At 37.8% G+C, this 23056-nt stretch overlaps 1 protein-coding gene across 3 annotated transcripts in view; it reads left to right on the top strand.

The window, feature by feature from the left end:
- Window positions 1–23056, top strand: part of PDE11A (phosphodiesterase 11A) — a 427278-nt gene that overhangs the window by 8611 nt on the left and 395611 nt on the right. For 2 of the 3 annotated variants that reach the window (XM_045066808.1, XM_004768994.2), the window contains one exon: window positions 8969–9695. The exons of the other annotated variant lie outside the window; for it this stretch is intronic. In XM_045066808.1, the coding sequence (XP_044922743.1) occupies window positions 8969–9117 (149 nt within the window). In that variant the 3' untranslated portion in view covers window positions 9118–9695. Of the gene's footprint in view, window positions 1–8968; window positions 9696–23056 lie in introns of those variants that run through there. 3 annotated transcript variants of the gene reach the window in all.

Consider the following 23056-nt stretch of genomic DNA (forward strand, 5'->3'; position numbering starts at 1 on the left):
TTAGCTGGGGGTTTCCAAAAAATCCCTGTTTCCTTGTTAAGCAACTTATCTTTTATTCTTAGTTTATTGAGTGTTTATATCACAAAAGGGTATTTGAATTTGTCAAATTTTTTCCTGCATCTTTTGAAATAATCATGTATTCTTTTTCCTATTGCTCTATTAATGTATTATGTTGATTGTTTTTCTTATGTTGAACCATCCTTGCATTCCTAGGCTAAATCCCATTTGGTCAGAGTATGTAATTCTTTAATGTGAATTGGATTTAGTTTGCTAGTATTTTGTTGAGGAATTTTGCATTTATAGTGATAAGAGATATTGGTTTGTAATTTCTTGTGGTATCTTTGTCCAGTGTTAGTGTTTGGAGAAGTTTAAAATATAGATTATTGCTGCTGTAAGTTCTCTTCATACCTGATTTGAATTTGGTATTTTAAAATTTCTTAATGGGTTTTATAGTGCTGTTTAGTATTTATTTAATTGAGCTTTGTGGACTATATTGGAGGAGAAGGGTTTAATGAAGGGAGTTGACATTTTGTGCATAATTATTATTATTATTTTGGTGGAAATGTAATAGCTTGTATTTTGTCAAAGGAGGGATTTTACTTATTCTAACCTGTGTTAATATTTCTAGCAAGATGGTGTTTTGGGTTTGTCTCAGTCTATCTATAGTGATGTTATTGACTAGAAATGCCTGGGGACACTCACCTGGGCCTATATTACTTATAGTAAACCCTTACAGATACTTCCCCAACCAAAGTCAATGTTGTGGTTGGATCAGACCTTGTGGTTCTCATTATGATTGAAAGACACACCCTACTATCAACCATCAGGGAACTTTGAAAAGAAAAACTTATTACTCACAAGTCCTGGAGGTTACATGACATGCCTGGGACCACATAGTGAGGTTGAAAGGAAAAGAGAGAGAGAGTGAGAAGGAGCTAGTGAGGAGGCCTGGTGTTTTGCTTTTATTGGAGTAAAAGGTAGGGTTTCACAGGTACATTCTTCAATGGTGAATTTAAAACACAAGAGTGGGAATTGAAGCATGTGAAGGGAAAAACAGGCAGTCCTCAAATGTAGTTATCTAGGTCTATAAGAGCCTTCTTAAAAAAAGAGGGGGGGAAGTTCATGGTGGGGAAACTTGGCTCTATTTACTCATGTAACTGGCAGTGTGTTTATTCAGACTGGATGTGTTTGAAGTAGATGCCTTGGCAAACAAACAAACAAACAAACAAACAAAAAAACACTTAATGCCAGGCATTTATATTATAGTTGAAAAAGCTAATTATCGGGTCTTATTCTACATATAGGTGAGGTATAGTGAAATTTTTGTTATCTAGAATATTGGGGAAAGGGACCTATTTATATCAAATGGTTTAGTTAAAACAAAATTAGCACATGTAGGATTTTCCACAGCTCTTTATGTGAAAAGAAAATGTTTTTCATCTTTCTGAAATGTTGAGAGCAATACAGTTTATTAGGATGGAGAGCTGGGGAAGTTGTTGGTCCCTAGACTTTTCTTGGGTTTCAAAGCAAACAAGGATGGAGTGGCGGGGGGGTAATATATGGTAAGAATTTGAGGACTAAATTAATTTCTTAGGGCTCCTGTAACAAAATATTATAAATCAAGTGGCTTAAAACAACAAAAATTTATTGTTTCACAGTTCTAGAGGCTAGAAGTGCAAAATCAAGGTGTTGGCAGGACCATGCTCTCTCTGAAACCTGTAGGGCAATCCTTCTTTGTTTCTAACTAGTTTCTGGTAGTTTGCCAATCATCTTGGTGTTTTGGGCCCTCAGCTGCATAACTCCATTTTCTGGCCTTTCATGATCATGTGTGTCTCTGTCTTCACATGGCTGTCTTATAAAGATACCAATCATATTAAATTGGGAGCCCATCTTACTACAGTATGACTTCATTTCAACTTAACTAATCACATCTGCAATGATCCTCTTTCTAAATAAAGCCACATTCTGAGGTGCTAGAGGTTAAGACTACAATGTATCCTTATTCAGGGAACATCCATAATAAAGGATCTTATATACATATAAAAATACATATATAATTGGTAAAATACTTAAAATAAAATAGAATAAAATCTAATTTTTGGTCAAGGGTTCTTCAGAATCTTTAAATATCAATGTAATTATTATTAACACAGTATCATTGTGTTTAGTATGTGCAAAAATGTGATTAATAGGGGTGCCTGGGTAGCTCAGTGGATCAAGTCTCTGCCTTCGGTTCAGGTCATGATCTCGGGGTCCTGGGATTGAGCCCACATCGGGCTCTCTGCTCAGCAGGGAGCATGCTTCCTCCTCTCTGCCTGCCTCTCTGCCTTCTTGTGATCTCTCTCTCTCTGTCAAATAAATAAATAAAATCTTTTTTAAAAATGTGGTTAATAGGTATTCTATAATAAAGAATTTGTCTGGTCTTTGTCCTACGTTCCTAGAAGGGAATCTCTAAAACCTTAGAATTTCCCAAGTGATAGGAGTGTCTCTTTTATTTAAGTTTGGGCCCTTGGACCACAACCTGAGTTTATGCTAATGAGATGGCTTATGGTAAGCTCCTAGATAGTTTAAGGATGGGAGTGGCCAAGCTTGAAAGACCATCTGTGTGATTAGAGAGTTGGAGCTTTGGGCTAGTTATCAGTCCAACCTCCAGGGTTAGGGAATAGGAGCTGGGGATTCAGTTTATCACATGGCTAATGATTCAATAGGCATCTTCTGTAAGGAAACCCAAATAAAAACTTTGGACACTTTAATTGGAAGCTCTATTTGAGCTTCCTGGTTGGTGAGCACATCAATGACTAGAAGAGTAATGAGTCTGGATTCCCTGGGGACAGGACCCAGAAGCTCCGTGTTTGGGACTTTCCCAGACTTCATCATATGGATCTCTTTATCTCCCTGTCCTAAACTGTATCATTTATATTAAAAATGTAACTAAGTATAGTGTTTTTCTTAGTTCTGTATTTTTCTAGCAAATTATCAACCAGGGGGTCTGGGGAACCTTTGAATTTATAACCAGTTGATTAGAATTTGGGATGGCCTGGGACTCCAGACTAGTAGCTGGTGTCTAAAGTGAGGACAGAATTGTGGGGACTATGGAGTCTGTTCAAATTCAGGCATTTGGGTCAGATTTCACTTGCATTTATTGCAATAAGATTTCTAGTTGACAGAATATTGAATAAATCAGCCTGAAACTTGGATTTATTATTTCAATTTGTATGATTTTTTAGTTTTTAAAGTAATATTTTTCTATAGTGTTATTTTATTATTTTGTTATCATATTACAAGAGCAGTCAACTTTTATTGTTTATAGACTGGTTATAAAGTAATATTTATTTCTCTAAGTATTTTGAGGGTTTTATTGCTTGTTAGCACTGACTAGAAATAATATTAAAACTGATTACAGGGGCGCCTGGGTGGCTCAGTGGGTTAAGCCTCTGCCTTCGGCTCAGGTAATGATCTCAGGGTCCTGGGATCAAGCCCCGCATCAGGCTCTCTGCTCATCGGGGAGCCTGCCCCCCCCCCCCCACCCGCTCTGCCTGCCTCTCTGCCTACTTGTGATCTTTATCTCTCTGTCAAATAAATAAATAAAATCTTAAAAAAAAAAAAAACCAACAAACTGATTACAGGACAGCTGGGTGGCTCAGTCAGTTAAGCATCTGCCTTCAGCTCAGGTCATGATCCAAGAGTCCTGTGATGGAGTCCCACATCAGACTCCCTGCTCAGTGGGCTGTCTGATTCTCCTTCTACTTCTTCTCCCCTGCTTGTGATCACTTTCTCTCTCAAATAAATAAAATCTTTAAAAAAAAAGGATTACAAATATATCTTTTATTGTAGATTGTTCTCAAAGATTAAAAGCTGAATAGAAGGCTTATCTTTAGCCATATCTAAGAATTAGTAATAAAACTTCTCTAAGATTGTTTAAATACTATTGGTGACTGATTTGGGGGATATAATATTACTATTTTTTCTACTGGTGACATAATAAGTAGCAGAATCTAATTGAATCCCTATATTACACCACTCATAAAAATTAACTTGAAATGGATTAGAAACTTAAGTATATTAAATACAAGACTTGAAACTGTGAAACTTCTAGGAGAAAACATAGGGAAAAAGCTCCTTGACATTACTCTTTGTAAAGATCTTCTGGATATTAACATCAAAAGCACAAGCAACAAGAACAGTCATTAAGTGGGACTACATCAAACTAAAAAGCTACTCCACAGCAAAATAAATAGTCAACAAATGAGAAAGCAGCCTATAGAATGGAAGAGAATATTTGTGAATTATGTATCTGATAAAGGGTTGATGTTCAAAATATATAAAGAATGGATACAATGCAATAGAGAAAAGATGAACCAATTAAAAAGTCGGCAATGGAACTGAATATTTTCCCAAAGAGAACATATAATTTGACCACAGGTACATGAAGAGGTGTTCAGCATCACTAATTGTCAGAGAAATGCAAATCAAAACCACAGTGAGATATCACCTCATGCCTGTTAGAATTGCTTTCATCAGAAAGACAAGAAATAACAAGTGTTGGCAAAGATGTGGAGAAAAGGAAACACTTGTGAACTGGTGGTGAAAATGTAAATTGGGGCAGCCACTATGGAAAACAGTGTGGAGATTTATTAAAAATTAAAAATAGCTATCCTATGATCCAGTAATGTCATCTCTGGGTATGTATTCAGAGGAAATAAAAATAGAATCTGGGAGAGATATATGTATCCCAAGTTCACTGATGCACTATTTTTAATAGCCAAGTTATGGAAACTAGCTAAGTGTTTGTCAATAGATGAATGGAGAAAGATGTGATAAATATATAAAAAGGGATATTCAGCAATGAGAAAGAAGGAAATCCAGCCATTTGCAAAACTTGGATGAACCTTGAAGGTATTATGCTGAGTGAAATAATACTGAGAAAAAAAATACTGTATAATATCATTTATATGTGGAATTTTAAAAGGCCAAACTCAGGAAGTCTTAGGAAGATGGGAGGATCCTGAGCTCACCTCATCCATGTGGACACACTGAGATAATATACTATGTGACTAACTCTGAAAATGACAGAAGACTGGCAGAACAGACCTCCCATGACTAATCATAGAAAGAGGGCCACATCAAAAAGGTTGTGAAAGAAGGGGTGAAAACATGATTGAGAACCAAACCCCCCATCACACAATAGGAGGAACATCACAAGCACAGAGAAGCAAGAGGATCAGAATCTATACCAGGCAACCCTGGCACAAGAGACTCAAACTGGAAGACAAATCCCCACAACACCTGGATTTGAAAATAAATGGGGCTTAGCTTTACAAGCCTCAACTTCAACAAAGATATAAAATATAAAAGAATCAATCAGAAGTGAAGAATTTAATAATTGAAATAAATACACTAAAGGAAATCAAGAGCATATTAGAGGAGGCAGAGGAACTAACAGTTATCTGGAAGACAGAATAATGGAAAGCCATGAAGCTGAACAGCAAAAAGATGAAAGAAAAACAAAAAATGAGAATAGGTAAAGGGATCTCTGTGACATCATCAAACCTAATAACATTTGCTTTGTAGGGATTCCAGAAAGAGGAGAGAGAAAGGGGGCAGAAAACTTATTTGAAGAGATAATAGCTGAAAACCTCCCAAATCTGGGGAAGGAAACATTCAGATCCAGGAAGCACATAAGACCCTAACAAGATGAACCCAAGAAGGTCCACACCCATACACTTAATAATTGAAAGGCAAAAAGTACTGATAAAGAGATTTTTTTTAAAGCAGCAAGAAAAAAAGAAAAGTTATGTATATGGGAAACACTATAAGGTTATTAGCTGTTTTCTTAGGAGAAATTTTGCAGACCAGAACTGTATTCAATGTATTCAATGTGCTGAAAGGAAAAAACCTACAACCAAGAATGTTCTGCCCAGAAAAGTTATCATTTAGAAGGAGAGATAGAATTTCCCAAACAAAAACCAGCTTTATAAAAAAAATCAAAGGAAATTCTTTAACTGGAAAGAAAAGGCCATAACTAAAAGTAAGAAAATTATGAAAGGAAAAAATTTCACAGTTAAAAGGAAAGAGTTATTTTATTTAATTTTATTTTTTTCAGTGTTCCAAAATTCATTGTTTATGCACCACACCCAGTGCTCCATGCAATACATGCCCTCCATAATACCCACCACCAGGCTCACCCACCCCCACCCCCTGACTCCCCTCTCCTCCAAAACCCTCACTTTGTTTCTCGGAGTCCACAGTCTCTTATGGTTTGTCTCCCCCTCCGATTTCCCCCAACTCACTTCTCATTCCTTCTCCCAATGTTCTCCATCTTATTACTTATGTTCCACAAGTAAGTGAAACTATATGATAATTGACTCCCTCTGCTTGGCTTATTTCACTCAGCATAATCTCTTCCAGTCCCATCCACGTTGATACAAATTTGGGTGTTTGCCTTTCTGATGGAGACATAATACTCCATTGTATCTATGGACCATATCTTCTTTATTCATTCGTCCGTTGAAGGGCATCTTGGTTCTTTCCACAGTTTGGTGACTGTGGTCATTTCTGCTATGAACATTGGTGTACAGATGGCCCTTCTTTTCACTACATCTGTATCTTTGGGGTAAATACCCAGTAGTGCCATTGCAGGGTCATAGGGAAGCTCTATTTTTAATTTCTTAAGGAATCTCCATACTGTTTTCCACAGTGGCTGCCCCAACTTACATCCCCACCAATAGTGTAAGAGGGTTCCCCTTTCTCCACATCCTCCCCAGCACTTGTTGTTTACTGTCTTGTTAATTTTGGCTGTTCTAACTGGTGTAAGGTGGTATCTCAATATGGTTTTGATTTGAATCTTCTTGATGGCTAATGATGATGAACATTTTTTCATGTGTTTGTTAGCCATTTGTATGTCTTCTTTGGACAAGTGTCTGTTTATGTCTTCTGCCCATTTTTTGACATGATTATCTGTTTTGCGTGTGTTGAGTTTGAGGAGCTCTTTATAGATCTTGGATATCAGCCCCTTGTCTGTAGTGTCATTTGCAGATATCTTCTCCCATTCTGTGGGTTGCCTCTTTGTTTTGTTGGCTGTTTCCTTTGCTGTGCAGAAGCTTTCATCTTGATATGGTCCCAAAAGTTCATTTTCGCTTTTGTTTCCTTTGCCTTACAGTTAATGCAGTAGGTTAATCAATTTTAAGTCTGGTATGGAGGTTAAAGTTCAAAAGTAGTAAAATCAGTTGCATCTACATCTAACCAAGGGATACACAAAATAAAAAGATAAAATATGACATTGTATACATAAAACATGGAGTGGGGAGTAAAAGTTTAGTGCTTTTAGAGTGTTTAACCTTAAGGAACCATCAACTTTATATAGATTGCTATGCATATAAGCTGTTATGTATGAATTTAAAGGTAACCACAAATCAAAAACCTATAATAGCTATACAAAATAATAAAGAGAAAGGAATCTGAGTGCAACACTAAAGAAAGCCATCTTAATACTAGGGATGAGAGCAAGAGAAGGAAGGAATAGAAGAGACTTACAAAAAACGATCAGAAAACAGTTAACAAAATGGCCATAAGTAATTACCTATCAGTAATTACTTTAAATATAAATGGACTAAATGCTCCATTTAAAAGGCACCCACAGCCATCAGGATGGCCTAGCGGTCTAAAAGGCACCCACAATAGGGTGACTGAATGAATAAAAAAAATCAAGACCTATTTATATGTTGCCTACAGGAGACTCACTTCAGATGCAAGGGCATACACAGCCTGAAAGTGGAGGGTGGAAAAAGATACTCCATGCAAATGAAAATCAAAAGGTAGAATGCTTCTTTTAAAGGGACATGTCTGTGTTTATTCTTTAATCCTGGCTCCCCTGACCCTCCATACTGTCAAATTGAATTTAGGGAGACTTTCACAGTCAGCTCATATACACTATACTCTTTTGGGGCCAGAGGACTATGATTTGCTCCTTGCAATTTATCACCTACTTTGGAGAACTCTTCTTCTTTTGAGATCATTAGTGACAGGTGTCCTCTTACTGTGGTCCAGGTTTTATGTTTTTGGTAGTTTTATGATTATATGAAGTTTGAAGTAATAGGTGCTCTCTCAATATTTGATCAAAGGTAGAGTTAGCATTTGTTTCTCTTTGTCCATATTCTTTTTTTTTTTTTAAATTGACTTGCAAAATCTGTAATAGTTTATTTTTCACTGTTACTTACAAACATCCAGCTCAATTGTAACTCATTCCAAACTTGTTCATTTCTTAAATAAACTAGATAAAATCTTGGTTCCAGATTAAAAAATAATTCATTCATTTTAATTATTAATTTTTTCATTTATTTATTTTCAGCATAACAGTATCATTATTTTTTCACCACACCCAGTCCATATTCTTTTTGACTGGTTTTAGAAAGGAAAAAAGGAAGAGACAACCTTTCCCTCATTGTAAAACTGGTTTCCTGAAATCATAGCTTTTTGACAGAGATTTGGACAGAGGCAACATGCAATTATTGGAAGAAAAAACATGAAAATACGAGTTAGTCACAGATTCTTGACTTTAAGTCATCTTTTCTCTTAGGGCAAATTATTCTCCTCTGTTTGGATCATTTACTCATCTGAAAAATGAGGGGTTGGATTAATTTCCAAGATCTCTTCTAGAAGGAACTCTGTGATTGTAGGAGGATGGGGTACTGTTTAGGTCCAACATGTCTAGGTTGGCAGTTTATTGGTGTACTTTGTGTCATGCTGAACAGCATGTGGATATTAGATTTATATAGGGAACTGGAAGAGTAGAGCACCAAAGACTAATTTTGGAATTCTCTTATAGGTCAAAAATTGTAAGTATTTCCAATAATGAGAGTCTTCCTTTTGAATCCAAGAGTAATCTTTTGTTCACATAGATAGGTCACATTAGAAAGTAAGCCTTACAAATATAACTACACAAACTTAAAACTTATTTTCACCTTTATAGGTGTTATCTGGGGAGAGGAAACTCTGATGGAATATTTGGAGAACCCAAAGAAATATATCCCTGGAACTAAAATGGTCTTTGCTGGTCTTAAAAAGAAGAGTGAGAGAGAAGATCTTATTCAGTATTTGAAACAGGCAACATCTTCATGAAATGCTTTTGCAACTTAAAAAAGTATTAGTTATAAGCCAAAATTTTCCAATTTTAAATATTGCATGTTTAAAGAAGTCATTTTAATTTTCTTGATCAGCCTGTAGTAAATTTAACATTTAAAAATAAAAGTTGAGATTTTTTATTTTGTGTAATCTACTGATCAATGCCTTTCTGAGTCTGAATTGACTTTTGTCTGCTCACTAGGGATGTGAATAAGGTCAGCATTGAGGAAGAGAGGGAAGAAAACTGAAATCTTTAGTGCTTCAGTAATCCCTACATGCACAAAATATTTTCTAAACCTAGCAACTGCTATTTATGATGGAAATAATTTCTATGTATTTATTTCTTTGTAATCTATATGTAAATATAGCAGACATTAGCTTTAGTTTTCATTAAACTATATTTATGTGTTTGTCTTTTATTATAACTTTATTATATTTGTAGTATTAACTTTATTACAAGTAACTTTTAAAAAAAGGTCAGGAAAGTGATGTCAAATAATTGATCTTACCTTAGGAATATGATTGGAATGAAAAGCAAATAGTTGACCATGAGTGACATGAAATAAAACCTAGAGAGAAGGAAAAAAGCATGTTCTATGTTAATAAGAATTTATGTCACATAAAATATAATATTTTTGCATTAATCTTTTTATGGTGCCTTTCTAATCCTGGGTAATATAAGGTTGGACTACATGGAGGGATACCATGTACCCTGTAAAAGGGGGAGAAGAAAAAAAAAAGCCTTTACCATTGATGTGGAAAGACCTCCCACCTCAGAGAACTATGAGACATGGCAAAGCAGGTCCATTGCAGGGCCTGTGGGAAAGGGAATAGTGGCTCTGTGTGGTGTGAGGTGGCCCCTGAAATGACTCCACAGTCCTACAAGCACTCCATTACCCAAATGTATGGCCCAGTGCAAGGAAGAGAAGGTATTTCCTTACCAAGGAGGTGGGTAATGGACTAGTCAGAGGTCATTATGGGTGAGAATATGATGTCTATTATTTAACTGGCAATTCACAATATGCCCTGATAATGTAGATTTTACCTTCTCACTGAGACTTGTGCTAGAACCAACATTTGGATCTTCTGCCCCAATTCCTGGTGACTTTAAACCATGTCATGGGGATAATATGTCACTTAACTTATTAGCAAACATTACTACTGGGAAGTAACCCGGACCAAAAATCCCAAAGTGAGGGGTACATGGTTGAAAAAGCTGTGATTTCCAGAAGATTCTATTATGTCAACGAAGTACTTTGACTCAATTTTAATGCTTCTGGCAAGTGGAAGCTCAGTGCCACTACTGAATAGAAGAGCGTGTCCCTGGGGACCAAATTGAGATGAAGCTGAGCTTGCTACTCTCCTAGGAGAAATTCTTTGATGAAAGCAGAGACATCTGTAGGGACTCCAAGAGTGTAGTAGGGATATTACCAGTATCAGCTGAGTTGTGTTGACAAGGATATAGAATTTGGTGACATAGCTCATATTTTAATTTACACTGGACAGAGAACTCTGTAAAAAAGAAGTTGAACTTAATTCATCTTTGTAATTATAGTTCAGATTTACACAACTCTGACAGATGGACTTGGTGACTTTGACAAAAGGCCACATTGCAGGGAGGAGCAAGAAGGAAGGCTTTAGATTTGGAGTTTAAATACTTTTTGACACAAGAGAAGCAGAAAGAAGATAGTGTGAGGAGAGCAGGGATGGTAGAGGGCAGTTGGGTGGAAATAGAGAAGCATTAAGTAGATTTCTTCCATTTAAAAATCAAACTGATAAGATGTTGAATGTTGCTTTACATTTATGTTTAACTTAGTAACAGCAAAATAAATACCTCTTTGCTGGTAGTTAAAAAGAAGTTTGGAGAACATTTTGCAAATAAACGCAGTAATTAAGATTCTGTACTATGATAGGCTTTATTATTGAATGAATATATGTGATCTCTGAGAGGCTTAAATCCATCTTAGGGTTAATTTACATGAAGGGACTTCTGGGCACTGTGTAATTTACCTTGTGTCAACTGTGTTTGCCAGACTTCTCTTCTCCATCTGGTTCCTGGTTAGGACTCGTCACATGAGAAATCTGCCTGAGGTTTAGAGAGCAGTGGAGTTAGGCAAAGGCCTTAACATTTGTAAGGTCAGTGCGGGACCCCGGGTGCAACTCAGACTTGTCACTAATCTGTTGATAGGATCCTTCATGTGGTGGGGCAGCAGCTGGGCCCTCAGCTTCTCCAACTTAACCGGATCTCTCTTAGTTTGACTCTTGGGCCAACCACATAATAAAGGTTTGGAATGAGAAACAGACAAAATGGTACCAGTTTGTTCTCACAGGTTTGTCCTTACTCTGCCTACTTTGCTCCCAGCTCTCCTTCCTTCCTGTCTGCCCTGCGGTAACTTTAGACCCATCACCAAATGCACAGCCAACAGCATTCCATAGGCTTTAGTAGAACTCCTTTGTGGTCTTAGCGACTTTGATCCTTTAGGTGCTTGCTTCTGGACCTGTGTTTCTCAGCTTCTCCCCAGATTGTGTAAGGTCTCCTTTGGTAACTCCCTTATTCACATCTCTCACAGTGGTTCTGCATCCCTGGTCGAACCCTAACTGAAACAGGGACTGTGTCTTTGTAACACACCTCCTTACAATAACAGCAGTCTCCAAGGGATTACTCTCTAGGTACTCTCCAACCTAAATTTGGGGTACTTTAACAGAGCAAAGGAAAAAATAGTGAACTTTATAACCATCTAAGGTTGTCAGATTACTGAAGTCTGTTGTCTCCTAAACTTGAATTAAATATTCAATAGAAAAATGGTTCACATTAATCAGAGAACAGATTGTTATGTTTATGAAATCTGGAAGAAGTAGTATCTTTGTTTTATAGGAACATTAACAGGAACCGGGAAACTTTGGTAGAAAGGAATTGGTATGCTGATTGCATATCAATAAAAATATATTTGAAAAGTATTACAGACAGTGGGATGATTATATAAGACTTACCGCTTTTATCATAGGCAATTCTAAAATATATCGTGATAGGGATCTGGAGGAATTAAGTGTTGTGTCATTTAATTAAAGTAAAAATGTGAGATCAGTTAACTTGGCAATTACTTGTGTGTTTCAAAAGGAACAGAGGGAACTCTTCAGAAAGCAGGGAACATTGTCAGTTGATGTGTTCTTAAACTTTTTAAAAGATCTTATTTATTTATTTATTTGACAGACAGAGATCACAAGTAGGCAGAGAGGCAAGTAGAGGAGGGGCCAGAAGCAGGCTCCCTGCTGAGCAGAGAGCCTGATGTAGGGCATGATCCCAGGCAGCACTCGATCCCAGGACCCTGAGATCATGACCTTAGCTGAAGGCAGATGCTTAACCCACTGAGCCACCCAGGTGCCCCTTAAATTTTTATACTAGTGAGTGAAGTGCTTTCCAGATGAAAACCTCTAGTCAGTGGTTCTTGTGGAAAACAACATACTATTTAGTTTTCAAGAAGAGTAATTTTTAAAATTGAACCCTTGTGTCCCACAGGAAGTTGTGTATAATACAGCATGATTTTGAGAGTATTTGCTTATTCTCACTCATCATCACATTCTTCTAAAATATTAACATGGGGAAGAATTAAGAATCAAATTTTCTTCTCTATATTTTTCACTCAATGATTATCATCAACTTGTGAGTTCAAAATCACAATTTCATGCAATTCTTTAGCCTGAATTCCTCATTCTCCACAAAGTGGAGACTCATTTAAGCACAGTATATTATGGTAGTAGAGGCAGGTGGGAGTGGGGCACCACCATGGGGGTGGGGTGTTGCATGAGGGCACAAGAGCTGATGACAGGCACTAAGAAGGCACAGGAAGGGATGCAGAAAAGGGCACTATTTATAAAATTAGGGAGATTAGACTAGATCTCTCATTTTCAAGTGTATTTTATTTGTACAACCATTTGTTTCTCTTCACCCAAAGCCATAAATTTATTAAGTTTATTACCTGTCGTTCAAGTAATTGCAGGTGGCAATTTCATTCACCAAATACCTGATCTCTACATAATAAGGATCACTATTTTTCTAGCTCTACATAACAGTTTCCATGCCACCCATTATCTGATGCTAAAGACAGGATTATAGAGCCGCACCCTACATCTAGGTAGTGTTTCTGTATTAGTCAACTCTGCTGTAATAAGAAAATCTTACAGACTTACAACACCAAAACTTTTATTGCTCATTTATGGGGCATGTAGCCCGTGGCCAGCTTTGGCTCTGTTCAAAGTGTCTTCTCATTCTGGGACTCAGATTAAAGGGGAAATACCTATATGGGACATTCCCATTCTTATGGAAGAGGGAAAGATCAAAAACCTGAAAGTAGCTCCTGATGCTTTTTCATAAAGCTTCTGCTCAGCTGTGGCGTATGTTATGTGTGCTTACATTCCGGTGACCAAAATATTAAGTGGCCATATATATATAAATATTAAATATATATTAAAAAAAACTAGAAGTTTGTACCTTTTGATCCTATTCACGCATTCCTCTCACCTCTGGCAAACACCAACTTGTTCACTGTATCTATGAGCTTGGTGTTTTTGTTTATTGTTTTTAAGATTTCACATATAAGTGAGATCATAACAGTATCTCTCTGTTTGACTTCTATCACTTAGCATAATGCCCTCAATGTCCATCCATGTTGTTGCTGATGACAAGATTTCATTCTTTTCTATGGCTGAATAATATTCCATTGTATGTATATACCACGTTTTCTTTATCCATTCATTAATCAACAGACACTTTGGTTGTTTCTATATCTTGGCTATTGAAAATAATACTTGTGAATACAGAGATGCATCTTTTCAAATTAGTGTTTTTATTTTCTTTGAGTAAATACCAGAAGTGGAGTTAGTGGATCATATGGTAGTTCTATTTATTTATTAAGATTTTATTTATTTGAGAGAGAGGGAGAATGGGTGTGTGGGTGAGAGAGAGCACAAGTGGTGGGGAGGGGCTAAGAGTAGGGGAGAGGCGAGAAGGCTCCCCACTGAGCATGGAGAAGAACAGGAGGCTTGATTCTAAGACCCTGAGATCATGACTTGAGCCAAAGTCAGACATTTAACTGACTGAGTCACACAGGTACTCCATGGTGGTTCTGTTTTTAATTTTTTTAAGGAATCTCCTTACTGTTTTCATAGTGGCTGCACTAATTTACATTCCCACCAACAGCGTATAAGAGTTCTCTTTTCTTCACATCCCTGCCAACATTTGTTATTTCTTTTTTTTTTCTATAATGTTTTATTTTATTTTTTTTAATTTTATTTTTTTAATTTTTAATTTTTTATAAACATATCATATATTTTTATCCCCAGGGGTACAGGTCTGTGAATCGCCAGGTTTACACACTTCACAGCACTCACCAAAGCACATACCCTCCCCAATGTCCATAACCCTACCCCCTTCTCCCAACCCTCCTTCCCCCAACATTTGCTATTTCTTGTTGTTAGCCACCATTCTAACAGGTGTGAGATGATATCTAATTGTGGTGTTGGTTTGCATTTCCCTGATAATTAATGAAGTTGAACACCTTTTCATGTACCTGTTGGCCATCTGTATCTCTTCAGAAAAATATCTTCTGCCCATTTATAAATATTGGATTTTTTGTGGGGTTGTTTTGTTTTGTTTTGCTGTTTGGTGATATGAATTCTATATAAATTTTGATTATTAGCCCCTTATTAGTTATATGATTTGCAGATATTGTCTCCCACTCAGTAAGATGCTTTTTCATTTTCTCGATGATTTCCTTTGCTCTGCAGAAGCTCTTTAGTCTGATATAGTCGCACTAGTTTATTTTCACTTTTCTTGCTTTTGCTTTTCGTATCAGATAAGAAAAAACTATCACCAAGACCTATGTCAGGGAGCTTACCATCTATGTTTTCTTCTAGGAGTTTTGTTTTTTTTTTTAATTTTTTATTTTTTATAAACATATATTTTTATCCCCAGGGGTACAGGTCTGTGAATCACCAGGTTTACACACTTCACAGCACTCACCAAAGCACATACCCTCCCCAATGTCCATAATCCCACCCTCTTCTCCCAAACCCCCTCCCCCCAGCAACCCTCAGTTTGTTTTGTGAGATTAAGAGTCACTTATGGTTTGTCTCCCTCCCAATCACATCTTGTTTCATTGATTCTTCTCCTACCCACTTAAGCCCCCATATTGCATCACCACTTCCTCATATCAGGGAGATCATATGATAGTTGTCTTTCTCTGCTTGACTTATTTCACTAAGCATGATACGCTCTAGTTCCATCCATGTTGTCACAAATGGCAAGATTTCATTTCTTTTGATGGCTGCATAGTATTCCATTGTGTATATATACCACATCTTCTTGATCCATTCATCTGTTGATGGATATCTAGGTTTTTTCCATAGTTTGGCTATTGTGGACATTGCTGCTATAAACATTTGGGTGCACGTGCCCCTTTGGATCACTACGTTTGTATCTTTAGGGTAAATACCCAATAGTGCAATTGCTGGGTCATAGGGCAGTTCTATTTTCAACATTTTGAGGAACCTCCATGCTGTTTTCCAGAGTGGCTGCACCAGTTTGCATTCCCACCAACAGTGTAGGAGGGTTCCCCTTTCTCCACATCCTCGCCAGCATCTGTCATTTCATGACTTGTTTATTTTAGCCATTCTGACTGGTGTGAGGTGATATCTCATTGTGGTTTTGATTTGTATTTCCCTGATGTCAAGTGATATGGAGCACTTTTTCATGTGTCTGTTGGCCATCTGGATGTCTTCTTTGCAGAAATGTCTGTTCATGTCCTCTGCCCATTTCTTGATTGGATTATTTGTTCTTTGGGTGTTGAGTTTGCTAAGTTCTTTATAGATTCTGGACACTAGTCCTTTATCTGATATGTCATTTGCAAATATCTTCTCCCATTCTGTCAGTTGTCTTTTGATTTTGTTAACTGTTTCCTTTGCTGTGCAAAAGCTTTTGATCTTGATGAAATACCAATAGTTCATTTTTGCCCTTGCTTCCCTTGCCTTTGACGTTGTTCCTAGGAAGATGTTGCTGCGGCAGAGGTCGAAGAGGTTGCTGCCTGTGTTCTCCTCAAGGATTTTGATGGATTCCTTTCACACATTGAGGTCCTTGATCCATTTTGAGTCTATTTTTGTGTGTGGTGTAAGGAAATGGTCCAATTTCATTTTTCTGCATGTGGCTGTCCAATTTTCCCAGCACCATTTATTGAAGAGGCTGTCTTTTTTCCATTGGACATTCTTTCCTGCTTTGTCAAAGATTAGTTGACCGTAGAGTTGAGGGTCTATTTCTGGGCTCTCTATTCTGTTCCATTGATCTATGTGTCTGTTTTTGTGCCAGTACCATGCTGTCTTGATGATGACAGCTTTGTAATAGAGCTTGAAGTCCAGAATTGTGATGCCACCAACGTTGGCTTTCTTTTTCAATATCCCTTTGGCTATTCGAGGTCTTTTCTGGTTCCATATAAATTTTAGAATTATTTGTTCCATTTCTTTGAAAAAGATGGATGGTACTTTGATAGGAATTGCATTAAAAGTGTAGATTGCTTTAGGTAGCATAGACATTTTCACAATATTTATTCTTCCAATCCAGGAGCATGGAACATTTTTCCATTTCTTTGTGTCTTCCTCAATTTCTTTCATGAGTACTTTATAGTTTTCTGAGTATAGATTCTGTGCCTCTTTGGTTAGGTTTATTCCTAGGTATCTTATGGTTTTGGGTGCAATTGTAAATGGGATTGACTCCTTAATTTCTCTTTCTTCTGTCTGGCTGTTGGTGTAGATAATGCAACTGATTTCTGTGCATTGATTTTATATCCTGACACTTTACTGAATTCCTGTATAAGTTCTAGCAGTTTTGGAGTGCAGTCTTTTGGGTTTTCCACATATAGTATCATATCATCTGCGAAGAGTGATAATTTGACTTCTTCTTTGCCGATTTGGATGCCTTTAATTTCCTTTTGTTGTCTGATTGCTGAAGCTAGGACCTCTAGTACTATGTTGAATATAGTGGTGATAATGGACATCCCTGCCGTGTTCCTGACCTTAGCGGAAAAGCTTTCAGTTTTTCTCCATTGAGAATGATATTTGGGGTGGGTTTTTCATAGATGGCTTTGATGATATTGAGGTATGTACCCTCTATCCCTACACTTTGAAGAGTTTTGATCAGGAAGGGATGCTTCACTTTGTCAAATGCTTTTTCAGCATCTATTGAGAGTATCATATGGTTCTTGTTCTTTCTTTTATTGATGTGTTGTATCACATTGACTGATTTGCGGATGTTGAACCAACCTTGCAGCCCTGGAATAAATCCCACTTGGTCGTGGTGAATAATCCTTTTAATGTACTGTTGAATCCTATTGGCTAGTATTTTGGTGAGAATTTTTGCATCTGTGCTCATCAAGGATATTGGTCTATAGCTCTCTTTTTTGATGGGATCCTTGTCTGGTTTTGGGATCAAGGTGATGCTGGCCTCATAAAATGAGTTTGGAAGTTTTCCTTCCATTTCTATTTTTTGGAACAGTTTCAAATGTTTCGTAGAATTCCCCCGGGAAGTCGTCTGGCCCTGGGCTTTTGTTTGTTTGGAGATTTTTTTTTTTTTAAAGATTTTATTTATTTATTTGACAGAGAGAGATCACAAGTAGGCAGAGAGGCAGGCAGAGAGAGAGAGAGAGGAGGAAGCAGGCTCCCTGCCGAGCAGAGAGCCCGATGCGGGACTCAATCCCAGGATCCTGAGATCATGACCTGAGCCGAAGGCAGCAGCTCAACCCACTGAGCCACCCAGGCGCCCTGTGTTTGGAGATTTTTAATGACTGTTTCAATCTCCTTACTGGTTATGGGTCTGTTCAGGCTTTCTACTTCTTCCTGGTTCAGTTGTGGTAGTTTATATGTTTCTAGGAATGCATCCATTTCTTCCAGATTGTCAAATTTGTTGGCGTAGAGTTGCTCATAGTATGTTCTTATAATAGTTTGTATTTCTTTGGTGTTAGTTGTGATCTCTCCTCTTTCATTCATGATTTTATTTGGGTCCTTTCTCTTTTCTTTTTGATTAGTCGGGCCAGGGGTTTATCAATTTTATCAATTCTTTCAAAGAACCAGCCCCTAGTTTCGTTGATTTGCTCTATTGTCTTTTTGGTTTCTATTTCATTGATTTCTGCTCTGATCTTTATGATTTCTCTTCTCCTGCTTGGCTTAGGGTTTCTTTCTTGTTCTTTCTCCAGCTCCTTTAGGTGTAGGGTTAGGTTGTGTACATGAGACCTTTCTTGTTTCTTGAGAAAGGCTTGTACCACTATATATTTTCCTCTCAGGACTGCCTTTGTTGTGTCCCACAGATTTTGAACCGTTGTATTTTCATTATCATTTGTTTCCATGATTTTTTTCAATTCTTCTTTAATTTCCCGTTTGACCCATTCATTCTTTAGAAGATTGCTGTTTAGTCTCCATGTATTTGGGTTCTTTCCAAACTTCCTTTTGTGGTTGAGTTCTAGCTTTAGAGCATTGTGGTCTGAAAATATGCAGGGAATGATCCCAATCTTTTGATACTGGTTGAGTCCTGATTTTAGGACGGAGGATGTGATCTATTCTGGAGAATGTTCCATGTGCACTAGAGAAGAATGTGTATTCTGTTGCTTTGGGATGAAATGTTCTGAATATATCTGTGATGTCCATCTGGTCCAGTGTGTCGTTTAAGGCCTTTATTTCCTTGCTGATCTTTTGCTTGGATGACCTGTCCATTTCAGTGAGGGGAGTGTTAAAGTCCCCTACTATTATTGTATTATTGTTGATGTGTTTCTTTGATTTTGTTATTAATTGGTTTATATAGTTGGCTGCTCCCACGTTGGGGGCATAGATATTTAAAATTGTTAAATCTTCTTGTTGGACAGACCCTTTGAGTATGATATAGTGTCCTTCCTCATCTCTTATTATAGTCTTTGGCTTAAAATCTAATTGATCTGATATAAGCATTGCCACTCCTGCTTTCTTCTGATGTCCATTAGCATGGTAAATTCTTTTCCACCCCCTTACTTTAAATCTGGAGGTGTCTTCGGGCTTAAAAATGAGTTTCTTGTAGGCAACATATAGATGGGTTTTGTTTTTTTATCCATTCTGATACCCTGTGTCTTTTGACAGGGGCATTTAGCCCATTCACATTCAGGGTAACTATTGAGAGATATGAATTTAGGGCCATTGTATTGCCTGTAAGGTGACTGTATATGGTCTCTGTTCCTTTCTGATCTACCACTTGTAGGCTCTCTCTTTGCTTAGAGGACCCCTTTCAATATTTCCTGTAGAGCTGGTTTGGTGTTTGCAAATTCTTTCAGTTTTTGTTTGTCCTGGAAGCTTTTAATCTCTCCTTCTATTTTCAATGATAGCCTAGCTGGATATAGTATTCTTGGCTGCATGTTTTTCTCGTTTAGTGCTCTGAAAATATCATGCCAGCTCTTTCTGGCCTGCCAGGTCTCTGTGGATAAGTCAGCTGCCAACCTAATATTTTTACCCTTGTATGTTACAGACTTCTTTTCCCTGGCTGCTTTCAGGATTTTCTCTTTGTCACTGAGACTTGTAAATTTTACTATTAGGTGACGGGGTGTGGGCCTATTCTTATTGATTTTGAGGGGCATTCTCTGAACCTCCTGAATTTTGATGCTCGTTCCCTTTGCCATATTGGGGAAATTCTCCCCAATAATTCTCTCCAGTATACCTTCTGCTCCCCTCTCTCTTTCTTCTTCTTCTGGAATCCCAATTATTCTAATGTTGTTTCATCTTATGGTGTCACTTATCTCTCAAATTCTCACCTCGTGGTCCAGTAGCTGTTTGTCCCTCTTTTGCTCAGCTTTTTTATTCTCTGTCATTTGGTCTTCTATATCACTAATTCTTTCTTCTGCCTCATTTATCCTAGCAGTGAGAGCCTCCATTTTTGATTGCACCTCATTAATACCATTTTTTATTTCAACTTGGTTAGATTTTAGTTCTTTTATTTCTCCAGAAAGGGCTTTTATATCTCCCGAGAGAGTTTCTCTAATATCTTCCTTGCCTTTTTCGAGCCTGGCTAGAACCTTGAGAATTGTCATTCTGAACTCTAGATCTGACATATTACCAATGTCTGTATTGATTAGGTCCCTAGCCTTCGGTACTGCCTCTTGTTCTTTTTTTTGTGGTGAATTTTTACGTCTTGTCATTTTGTCCAGATAAGAGTATATGAAGGAGCAAGTAAAATACTAAAAGGGTGGCAACAACCCCAGGAAAATATGCTTTAACCAAATTAGAAGAGATCCCAAATCGTGAGGGGGGAGAAAGGGGATAAAAAGAGGTTCAAAAAGGAAGAAAGAAAAAAAAAGAAAAAAGAAAAGAAAAGAATAATAAAAAAGAAAACAAATAAGAAAAATATTAAAAAGAAAATATATATATCGGATAAACTAGTTAAAAAATGTTAAAAAAGAAAAAGGTAAAAGTTAAAAAAAATTTTTACCAGAAGGCGAGGAAAAAAAACCAAAAAATGAAAAAGAAAAAACTCAAATTAACTGCAAGACTAAAAAAAATCACAGGGAAAAAAGCCATGAGTTCCGTGCTTTGCTTTCTCCTCCTCTGGAATTCTGCTGCTCTCCTTGGTATTGAAACCGCACTCCTTGGTAGGTGAACTTGGTCTCGGCTGGATTTCTTGTTGATCTTCTGGGGGAGGGGCCTGTTGTAGTGATTCTCAAGTGTCTTTGCCCCAGGCGGAATTGCACCACCCTTAACAGGGGCTGGGGTGAGTAATCTGCTCGGGTTTGCTTTCAGGAGCTTTTGTTCCCTGAGCGCTTTCCGTAGAGTTCTGGAGTTCGGGAATACAAATGGCAGCCTCCTGGTCTCCAGCCTGGAGGAGCCGAGAGCCCAGGGCCCCACTCCTCAGTGTGCCCTCAGAGAACCGCGCCCAGTTACTCCCGTCTGCCTGACCTCCGGCCGCGCTCCGAGCTCACCGATCCTGCGACCGGTTCAAGGTAACACTGAGCTGTGAGCTTACTGTCGGCTCTGTCTCTGTAGCCAGCTTTCCCATTCCAATACCCGCAAGCTCTGCGACACTCAGACACCCCTGATCCTTCTGTGACCCTGCGGGACCTGAGGCCACGCTGACCCCGCATGGGCTTCGCCCCGGTTTAGCCTCTGGAGCGATGTCCCTCAGCAGAACAGACTTTTAAAAGTCCTGATTTTGTGCGCGGTTGCTCCGCCGCTTGCCGGGAGCCGGCCCCTCCCCCCGGGGTCTATCTTCCGGTCGCTTTGGATTCACTTCTCCGCCGGTCCTACCTTTCAGAAAGTGGTTGTTTTTCTGTTTCCAGAATTGCTGTTCTTCTTCTCTTCGATCTGCCGATGGATTTTCAGGTGTTTGCAATCTTTAGATAAGCTATCTAGCTGATCTCTGGCTAGCTGAAGTAGTCTCAGCCTGCTACTTCTCCACCATCTTGACTCCGCCCCCCTCTTCTAAGAGTTTTATGGTTTCAGGTTTTACATTCAAATCTTTAATCCATTTTTAGGTAATTTTTGTGAATGGTGTGAGACAGTTGCCAAGTTTCATTCTTTTATATGTGGCTTTCCTGTTTTCCCAATGTCATTTATCAAAGAGACTGTCCTTCCCTACAGTATATTCTTGGTTCATTTTTCGCAAATTAATTGACCATATACACATGGGTTTATTTCTCAGCTCTCTATTTTGTTCTATTAATCTATATGTCTGGTGTTTTATTTTTAATTTAATTTAATTTGATTTTTGTGTGTGTGTGTTCTAAAATTCATTGTTTATGTACCTCACCCAGTGCTCCTTGCAATCCGTGCCCTCCTTAATACCCACCGCCAGGCTCACCCAACCCCCCACACCCCTCCCTTCCAAAACCCTCAGTTTGTTTCTTACAGTCCACAGCCTCTCATGGTTTGTCTCTCCCTCTGATTTTCCCCAACTCACTTCTGCTCTTCATCTCCCAGTGTCCTCCATGTTATTCCTTATGCTCCACAATCAAGTGAAACCATGTGATAATTGACTCTCTCTGCTTGACTTATTTTATGCCAATACCATACTTTTTAAATTATGGTAGCTTTGCAATATAGTTTGAAATCAGGGAACATGATGCCTCCAGCTTTGTTTTTCTTTCTCAAGATTGTTTTGGCTATTTGGGGTCTTTTGTGATTCCATACAAATTTTAGGATTATTTATTAGTCCTATTTCTGTGGAAATGCCATTGGAATTTTGATAGAGTTTGCTGAGAAGAGAGCCCGACGTGGAGCTCGATGTGGAGCTCGATCCCAGGACCCTGAGATCATGACCTGAGCCAAAGGCAGAGTCTTAACCCACTGAGCTACCCAGGTACCCCTTGTAATTTTCAATAATTGAATAATTGAAAGTCTTTCACCATCTTGGTTAGATTTATTCCTAGTTATTTTATTCCTTTTGATACAATTGAAATGCAATTGTTTTCTTAGTTTCCCTTTCTAATAATTCATTATACCAGTGTGTTTAAATACAGCAGGTTTTTGTGTATTGACTTTGTATCCTGTAACCTTATTAAATGTATTAGTTCTAACAGTTTTTTGACGGAGTATTTAGGGTATTCTATATAATATTATTGTATCTGCAAATAGTGAGAGTTTTTCCTCTTCCTTTCCAATTTGGATGCATTTTATTTCTTTTTCTTGCCTAATTGTTCTAGTTAGGACTTCCAAAATACCATGTTGAATCAAAGTGGTGAGAGTGGGCATCCTTGTCTTACTCCTAATCTTAGAGGAAAAGCTTTTAGGTTTTCACCACTGAGAATGATGTTAGCTCTGGACTTGTCACAGATGGCCTTTGTTATGTTGAGGAGCATTCCCTCTATCCCTACTTCGTTGAGAGTTTTTGTCATTAATGAATGTTGAATTTTGTTAAGTGCTTTTTCCTTGTATCTATTGAGATGAT

Source organism: Mustela putorius, unplaced genomic scaffold (genome assembly GCF_011764305.1).
Source record: "Mustela putorius furo isolate JIRA1106 unplaced genomic scaffold, ASM1176430v1.1 tig00003869_pilon_pilon_pilon, whole genome shotgun sequence".
Taxonomy (NCBI): domain Eukaryota; kingdom Metazoa; phylum Chordata; class Mammalia; order Carnivora; family Mustelidae; genus Mustela; species Mustela putorius.